Source organism: Dromiciops gliroides, chromosome 1, assembly GCF_019393635.1.
Source record: "Dromiciops gliroides isolate mDroGli1 chromosome 1, mDroGli1.pri, whole genome shotgun sequence".
NCBI classification, from domain to species: domain Eukaryota; kingdom Metazoa; phylum Chordata; class Mammalia; order Microbiotheria; family Microbiotheriidae; genus Dromiciops; species Dromiciops gliroides.
Genome location: NC_057861.1, coordinates 30,091,847 through 30,100,969, shown reverse-complemented (window position 1 = coordinate 30,100,969; position 9,123 = coordinate 30,091,847). Strand labels below are relative to the sequence as shown.

The 9,123-nt window shown below is 42.8% G+C and overlaps 1 protein-coding gene across 3 annotated transcripts in view; it reads left to right on the top strand.

Annotated features, from left to right (window-relative positions):
• Positions 1 to 246: 246 nt before the first annotated feature.
• The window catches only part of IFT81 (intraflagellar transport 81), an 81,002-nt gene continuing 72,125 nt past the window's right edge, over positions 247 to 9,123 (top strand). The window contains exons 1-5 of one of the 3 annotated variants that reach the window (XM_043975102.1): positions 247 to 359; positions 1,833 to 1,882; positions 4,186 to 4,350; positions 5,194 to 5,297; positions 5,834 to 6,014. In XM_043975102.1, coding sequence (XP_043831037.1) covers positions 4,207 to 4,350; positions 5,194 to 5,297; positions 5,834 to 6,014 — 429 coding nt within the window. In that variant the 5' untranslated portion in view covers positions 247 to 359; positions 1,833 to 1,882; positions 4,186 to 4,206. Of the gene's footprint in view, positions 360 to 1,832; positions 1,883 to 4,185; positions 4,351 to 4,676; positions 4,849 to 5,193; positions 5,298 to 5,833; positions 6,015 to 9,123 lie in introns of those variants that run through there. The other 2 variants (XM_043975103.1, XM_043975104.1) reach the window with 2 other exon arrangements.

Genomic DNA, 9,123 nt, shown 5'->3' with positions numbered 1-9,123 from the left:
CCACTCCGCAGGAAATTATAGCGCCATGGTCCCCAGGTGCAGCCCTCTGCGGTGCACTGAGCTGCAGGATTCGGGAGACCGCCTTGCAACCCGCGCACGCGCTTTGCAGCCAGACCTGGGCGCGCGCCTCCCTCCCTCTCTCCCCCACCAGCCACGCGCTCCTCCAGGAGAACGGGGCGGGGGGAAACCAGCGAGCGCGCACCCTCTCCTCCTCCGCCCCGCCCCACCGGAAGTGACGAAGCACCCCGGCCTAGCAACCGTTGCTAAGCGGCTCTGTCTCCAGTAGCCCCATAGCGAGGCTCTCCCCCGCCCCCAGCCCCAACCCTCGGGGAAAAAAAGTCGCGTCGTGAGGAGTTGAGGTAACGCCGACCCCTTCCGGGCTCCGGGCTCGGGAGGGGGGCCCCCGCCGCCTCCCTGAAAAGCCCCCCTACTCCTCTCGACTCTTCCAGGTTCTGGGGCCGAGGCGAGGCCCGGCCCGGGGATGGAGGGCGGCCCGGAGGGCTCCCCCCTTCCCCCGAGAGAAAGGACGGTGGGGGCGGGGGAGTCCAGGGACCTGACCTCAGCAAGTTTCTTCGCCGCTCTGGGCCTCAGTTTCCCCATCTGTAAAAGGAAGGGGGTAGCCCAATTGGCTCCTGAGGATCCTTCCATTCCACATTTGTGGTACCCGAACAATGGGGCTAAGTGGCTTTGAAGGCCCTGTAGCAGGTCCAGTTAGGTGCTCTCTTAACAAATTCTCCGGGCCTCGGTTTCCCCACTTGTAAAACGAGGGGGTTTTACTAAATGGCCTCAGTTTCCCCTTGGGTAAAATGGGAGTTGAACCAGATGGCCTTGAAGGTCCCATCCAGTTCCAAGTCAGTGATCTTTTGATCCTCTAATTCCTCACCCCCTCCTCAATAATGATTAACCCGGTTATCCACTGGGACCCACCAAGAGCCACAAATTTGCCTTAACAGAACTCACCTTCACAACACAGCTTTTTAATAATTTTTTTTGGGGGGGGGTCATTGAACCTCAACTGGAAAGGATCTACCCAGTATGCAGCGTGTGAATTTCCTCTTTAAACGTGTCAGTGGCAGAGATGGGACAAGCACCCCTGTCTCCCGATTCCCCAGTTTTTTTGGGGGGGGCTTACCTCCTTTTCAGCCGTATGTCATTCCTGCCCCTGTCACATCTAAGGTTACTAGAGCAGCATTGAGCTGAGACTTCAGAGGACAATTTAGCCCAATCCCCCAATTTTACGGTTGAGGAAACTGAGTGAGGCTCAGGTGATGAGGTAACTTGCTCAAAATCACATAGGGAGTAGGTAAGAGAGGTGGGATTTGAACCCAGGTCTTCTGATTTCCAGATCCAGTGCTTTTTCCCCCCCACTGTATTAAGCTACTTGAGAAGCGTGTGATGTCCTGGTTTTAATTTCTTTCTCCCTTTGGGTTCTAATTTGGGTAAATGGTTTGTGAGTTCGTGTGATGACCTTCTGATGAAATTTGGAGATTAATTGCTTTACTTATTTTTAGAGCAGTGAACCCAGTGGGCAGAAAGATGGGCCTACCTGTTCGGTACATTTTAGTACATCAGTGTCATGTGCGTGGTGTTCCTTCATTAGGGAAAAAATTGAGCATTTGAAAACCAGGATGAGAACCTTAAAAAACAGAGGATCAGAAGTAACATCCTCTTGCTGTTTGGCAAAGTCATTTTGCTCATTTGTGGATGGCTTTTTAACAAATCATTACTAGGATTTAGAAGAGGCAGGGGTTTGCTTTTCTAAAGGGTCTATAAAATTAGAACTGGATCTTTGATCTGGGGTCTTACTGTTGTAGGTTTATTCCCTTCTACAGGTGCAGATCACAGCCCATCAGAAGTCATTCATATACAATTTGTGAATTGGGTATGTACTTAAATATTTTAAAACAAGACAAGCTTGAGTACTTATCAGGAAGTTCCATTAATATAAAGGCTTTGATTATATAAAATGACCCCCAAGCCCCAAATCCCTCACTTATTATCATCATTTCCTGTTATCCTTATTGCTTTTGTTTGTTTTTTTTAGTGAGGCAATTGGGGTTAAGTGACTTGCCCAAGGTCACACAGCTAGTAAGTGTTAAGTGTCTGAGGCTGGATTTGAACTCAGGTACTCCTGACTCCAGGGCCGGTGCTCTATCCACATCCTTATTGCTTTTGGAGAAGGGGCAATAGGATTTTGTTGTTGTTCTTTTTTTGTGGGGCAACGAGGGTTAAGTGACTTGCCCAAGGTCACACAGCTAACAAGTGTCTGAGGTTGGATTTGAATTCAGGTCCTCCTGAATCCAGGGCCCAGTGTTTTATCCACTTCACCACCTAGGTGCCCCCTGCAAGAGGATTTTCTTTGTTTTTCAACCTCCACTAAAGATTTACTCAGGTGCCTTAGAGGTGAACCTAGGTATTGGGTCTGACTCCGGAGGACCAGCCTACTTAAATTTGGAGATCCTTAGCACCTGGAGGGTGACTACCAGTTAATGAATTTTGGGGGCTGCAGCAACTCCCAGAAAGTCATCTAATTTGTTACAATGTGATCTGTGTCGATGGAATTAGTAACATCATTAATGAAGTCAGAGATCTTCTTTAAATTTCAGAAGAATTTTTTTTACAAGGGTCCTGCTTTTCAAATAATTTTCTTCAAAATACTAAATAAGTATTTGATATTGATGATCACTTTTTAAGAATTCAAATAATTTATACACATTAATATTTTATGAACTCCCACTGGCATAATTTTATATGCCTACTTCAGATTGAGATCCTACTCAAAAAATGCAGTTAAAGTTTAATGCTTTCTATGCTGGCAGGTAGGTAAATTTTCACCTCTCCTTCCTTTGCTTAACTAACAATATATTAGATGGGGGGAAACTGGTAGCTTGATAGAGCTGTGCCAATATATAGATCAAATTTAGAATTTTTATTAAGATTCTTTCATGTTCGCAGTCAGATTTCTTTTAGCCTGGGTCTTATATTTCTAGTCCTTGGCTACAAGCTACTGTTAATTTATATGATTGTTTTTGTCCTTTATTCTTTCAAATTCAGATCAAACTCTACCTCCTACAGAAGGCCTTTCTGGATCCCTTCCTGCTTCCCCTCTCCCACACACATATTACCTTGTATTTATTTTGCATATACTTAGATGTGGGCCTGCTATTTTTCCTTTTAGATTTAGTTCCTGGGAGGCAGGGACTGTTGGATTTTTATCTTTGTGTCCCCTCGTCCCCCAGCAAAGTGTTGTGCTTTATGATTGCTGGTTGGTTGACTGATTGAAACATCAAATATTCAATTCAACAAATGGGGTCTAAGTAGCTGCTGTGTACAAGCACTGTCCTAAGTGCTGAGGCAGCTGGTCAGAGGATGTTCGTCTAGCTCTTATCCATAATCTGTTGGAGAGGTATCATTTCGCTCAGTGGATAAAAGGCTGAGTTCAAGGTCTCCCTCTGACAAATACCAGCTGTGTGACTATGGGATCATTATTAAAGCTGTTTCCCAGGTGAGATGATGAATTATACAGAATTGCCCATCTACAAATGGAGAGTTTCCACAGTGATGAAATAAGACCCAGACACCCTCCTTTCTCCTCCCCCTTTAAAAAAGGATAAGAAAGATAAGCGACAATTATAATGAAAATCAAGTATAAAATAAATGTAGAAGAAAAGTACAAACAAAATACTGTGGTATTCAGAAGAAGGAGCTCCTATCTGGCTGGGGAGATCCTGGAAGAGTTCAGAGAGGAAATGACATTTGAAAGGATAGGATGGTGTAGGGAAAGGCTGAGAGATGGGGAGAATAAAACGGGGGGGGGGGAGAAGAGTAGCTTCAGTAGGAATGAGGGAGTGAGGAGAGCAGGGGATTATTGTCCCAATGTGGGATTTTGAGAGGAGCTCAATCCAGAGCAATGTTTCCAGCCATGGCCACTCCAACTGGTGGTTGAAGGGAGGTAGGAGCGAAGGTTATTAGTGGTAAACATCAGTTAATTTAATAACTCCCTTTTCTGTGATTTTCTTCATGATATTTACATACCCTGATTTCTCTACATAAAAATACCCTCGCTTTTTACAGTATTATGCTTGCTATGCTGTATTGCATTTCCATGTGCTTTGTGATTCTTAATTTTCATCTTGTAAAACTTTTATTTCCATCATTGAAGAACTTCGTATTTTTGTTCTTTAGTATAATTTTAAGGACCTAATTATGAGTGATCAAATCAAGTTCATTGTGGAAAAGCTCAATAAGGAGCCTTTTAAGAAGAACTACAATTTAATCACATTTGATTCCCTGGAGCCAATGCAACTATTACAAGTTCTCAATGATGTTCTTGCCGAGATTGACCCGAAGGTAAGAAGTGAAATTTGAAACAGTAGAAATTAATTAAGGCCATGTCTGTGTCTCCTCCATTAGCCTCTCCGACTACAAGTGTAATTGGGCTGCACTGTGTTATAGGAGGGACCCTGAGCTAGGAGTTAGGAGATTTGGGCACTGCTGCTGATCTCACTGAGTCCTTGGGCCAGTAACTTGAATCTCCCAAAGCTCCATTTTGCTCTGTTGTGAAAGGAGGGACTTGGACTAGACATCTCTTTAGCTCTCTGGTATACTTAGACCTGGTTAGTAGGGACATGGAAGGGACTTGGGAAGTTATCTAGGCCAACCCTTTCATTTTACAGATGAGGAAGCTGGCCTAGAGAAGGGAAGTCACTTTTCCCAGAGTCACACCAAGTCATCCATCTCCAAAGCTAGCATGGTTCTTCACTGCGCCACACTACCAAAGGCCCTTCTACGCTTGAATTTCTATGATCTCTTTGTACCTTATATAGGAATTATTCTCCATTTCCAGGGGTGAGCATACTTGGCGTTGGAATGAAAATGCTTTCACAATAACTGCTATTTTGGTGCAGGCTACCACATGCTTATACACTAATCCCTTTCCTTTGTTGGCTCAGGATATTTTATTTTAGCTTGTCAACCATGCTATGACTCCTGGCCCTACTTTTATGTATAATTTGAGGACCTTGAATGTTTCTGAACTAATGTTTCTGAAATAATACCTGCTTTATACAAAGCTATGGTGTTACTTAACCTGTAATAAAAGAACGCATTTCACCCACATAGTTTTCTTTTTTAATGTGTCCATTGTTCCATCTTTGTGAAGTAAGTATGTGTTCACTTTTCTTTACTTACCAGCAAGTTGTTGATATAAGAGAGGAGATGCCAGATCAGACAGCTAAGCGGATGTTGAGCCTTCTTGGTATCCTTAAATATAAACCTCCAGGAAATGCCACTGACATGTAAGGATCTGCTCATTTTTTGCTTCGTTAAAATACATATTTTAATAAATTCAAAACTTTGTATAGTCTTTCAAGTCAAGTTCAGAATTTTACTGGATTTTAAAATAATATTATGCCTCTTACTATGCTTATTATTATGCTTCTGTTCTGTCATTCAGAAGCCTTATGAGCATTGTTAAGTGGGCCAGTTCTTTCCTTTCATCAAAGAAAGCCTAGCTATCAGATTTTCTTCCAGCTCAGATAGGTCATCACTTTTGTCCTTTCATAGTAGTTGAAAAAAATAACAATATCAACAGTCAATATAAATTGACCGAAACAATTAATGCCTTTATCAGATCTTATCCTAGTTCTCAAATAATACTGGTACTGTGTTTGGTGCCTGTTATGTGCTTCCGTTGTTTGATAATAGGCAGGTTTGCTTCAGAATAACTGTCCTTTAACTCTTCCCAAACTTCATTCTGGACAGTAGTCAGAAATCAGTTGGGTTTTGAGCAACTGTATCTGTTGTTTCAGATGAACTTCTCTTATTTGTTCAGGAGTACCTTTCGCCAGGGCCTGGTTATTGGGAGTAAACCTGTAATTCACCCGGTTCTACACTGGCTTCTTCAGCGAACTAATGAACTCAAGAAAAGAGCATACTTAGCTCGCTTCTTAATAAAGCTTGAGGTCCCAGCTGAGTTCCTTCAGGATGAAACTGTGGCTGACACCAATAAACAGGTACATCTTAAGTAAACTGAGTTTTAAAACCAACTGTAATGGGCTTCTAGGCATATTCTAATGGATGTTAATTTCTCCAGTGATACCAAATATCTATAAAAAGAAAAGAAAGTATTAACAATATTCAAGTATTACCATATCTCTAAGAATATATATATTTTGTGTGTGTCTGTGAGAGAGAGAGAGAGAAAGAGAGCGCGCACGCGAGATGATTTTCACCTTCATAGTCTTATGTAAACTATTAGCAAAGTATGTTCCCTTATAGAATTTCTGGGTTGAAGTTTACAAGAATTATGTTTTATTATACTAAATAACAGAAGTATTCAGGATCATGAGATATAGGACAATGGAATTACACTCTCACATTCCCATGTAACAATTTCCTGTATATAACTACAAGCCTGAGTGCTTCAGAATCTCTATTAAGAATGAATTTATTGAGCAATAGATAGAACATTGTAGTAGATAGTTCTGTGGGAGAAATGCAAAAGAATTAAAGGACTCATTGTTTGCTACTTAAAGAATTTGAACTCTTAATAGGGAGACAAATGAAACATTTTTGACTCCACTCTCCCTCTCTTCCTGTATCAGATCAGTTGAAAAGCCCTACTAACTGCCTGTGAAATATTTCTAGCATCCATCTCCTCTTTCTACTGCCATTGCCCTTATCACTTCTAATATGGAATATTGCAGTATCCTGCTAACTGATCCTCCTGACCCTGGTTTCTTCCCCATTCGTCCTCCATGCTAAAGTCATGTTTCCAAAGCATAGGTCTGATCACATTTCCCTGCTGTTCAAGAGTCCTCAGCAGCTTCATATTGCTTACTTAAATACAACCCATACTCTTTGGTCTGACATTTAGGGCCTGCCGCAACCTGGGTTTTTCTTACAATCTACCTTATTTCACAGTACTTCCTTTCATGTTTTCTAGGCTCTAATCAAATTAGGCATGTTACAATTTTCTGCTTTTATCATGCTGTCTGTAGCCTCCATGTCTCTGCGTATGCGGTCTGCCATACCTGAAATGGTGGTCTGTTCTCCTATCGCTGTCTTTTTTTTTTTTTTTTTTTTTAGTGAGGCAGTTGGGGTTAAATGACTTGCCCAGGGTCACACAGCTAGTAAGTGTTAAGTGTCTGAGGTCAGATTTGAACTCAGGTACTCCTGACTCCAGGGCCGGTGCTCTATCCACTGTGCCATCTAGCTGCCCCTATCGCTGTCTTTTGACATATAGGACACCATCATAGCCCGGAAAGGGTGTTAGGTTTGGCATCAGGAGAGAATCAGGTTTGTACTCCAACACCCAAGTGACTAGCTGTATGAACTGTGGTTAAATCACCTAATTTCTGAGCCTTGGTTTCTTCATATGTAAAAAAGGGGGTAGTTATGAGAATCCAAAGATATCCTTTATTAAAGCACTTTGTAAACCTGAAAGCACTGTATAAACATCGGCATTCTTTCCTTTGAGACCTTGTTCAGGTGTTCCTTCCTAGTGGAGAACCTTTAGTGGAAGGTCAGTAGAGACTCTGGATAGAATAGTTTCTGAATAGAGTTTCCTCATTTGCAGAATGAAGGGGGTAGACTAGAGCACCTGGAAAATGAGGGGGCTGGACTAGATGATTAGATGCTCTGGTTAGTTTTGCTGAATTGCCTTTATCCCTCTTATTCTTTGTCAGAATGGAGAGCTCATTGGCTATCCACTAGGGGAGGAAAAAGGGTATATGTGGAAAAGATGTAAAAGCAATAGGTACCAGCTGTTTGGGAGGAGTAGTATTATAGGTGCATCATTTGCTAAGGCGGGTTAAGGAAAGCAAACAGGAAGAAAAGGGATTTTTTCATTCTATTGGGGGGGAAAAAAGGATCAGAGATGGGATAGGACTGATGAGATGATGATGCTAATGGACAAATGGAGAGAAGACAGAGCTACTTAATTCTGATTTTGCTTCTCTTTTCTTTGCCATGAAGAATGATCTTTGGACTGCAGTAGACCCACCCAAAATGACAGATCAAGATTCGAAACTCACATAGGAAGATGGCATGTCCTGAATGAGCTGAGATCACTAGGCCCAGATGACAATATATCAGGACACTGGAGAAAGTGCACAGTGTGATTACTAGACCATTGTTAGTGACCTTGAAAAGACTGTGGACATTTATGATGCCACAGAGTTTTCTTTTAATTCCTGTCAAAATTCTTGAGTATATTATTGAAGGGATGGTTGGTGACCATTAGAAAAGGAAGCTGTGATCACAAAAAGCCAACATGACTCTTATCAAAGATGGGGTATGCTAGACTGACCCTTTCCCCAAGCCGGAATATTGGGCCACATCTAGTAAGATAACATTTAACAGGCATGAACAGAAAGTCTTATACTTGGGTTCAAAGAAATCAACTTCAGACATACAAGCTGGTGAAGTTTGTTTGAAAGAGTGCACTGCTGGCCCAGTGAGTTAGCAGTGTGATATGGCAGCTAGAAAAGCTAATGTGATCTTGGGTTACATTAAGAGAGGCATGATGTCCAGGATGGGAGGTGATGGTACTGCCTTGAACTCTGCGCTCAGATAAGCATTTACTAAGTACCTCCTATGTACCAAGCATTGTGCTAAGTATTAGGGATACAAATAAGAAAAACAGCCCCTACCCTCAAGGAGCTTACAATCTAATGGGGGAAGACAATACGTGAAAGGAAGCTGAGAAGTGGAGGGGGCTGTCTGGGGCCATGATGATGCTGCTGGTGGTGGAGTGAAAACAGAACAGCCCCTCGTGGCAAATAAAAAGACGGCTGGGATTTAGAGCCTTCTACAGAGGGAGGCAGTGGGAGGAGTTTCTGATGGGCCCTCTAGGCCTCCAGTCAGAGGGGCAGAAGCAACGGTGGCTATTGATGGAGTGTGAGTACCAAAGCCTAAGCCGTCTCCATGATGATGGGTCTGTACTGGGGGAGTGGGAGGGGACACATCGATGATGGTGGGAGAGCCCAAGTGAGCCTGGCAGCTAGAGGCTGATGGCAAGGTGATGCTGCTCAGTCCTGATGTCCTATTTTAGGAAGGACATTGATGAATTTTCAGGCCTCCAGAAGAGGGCAGCCTATATGCTGAAGGACTCTGAGATCA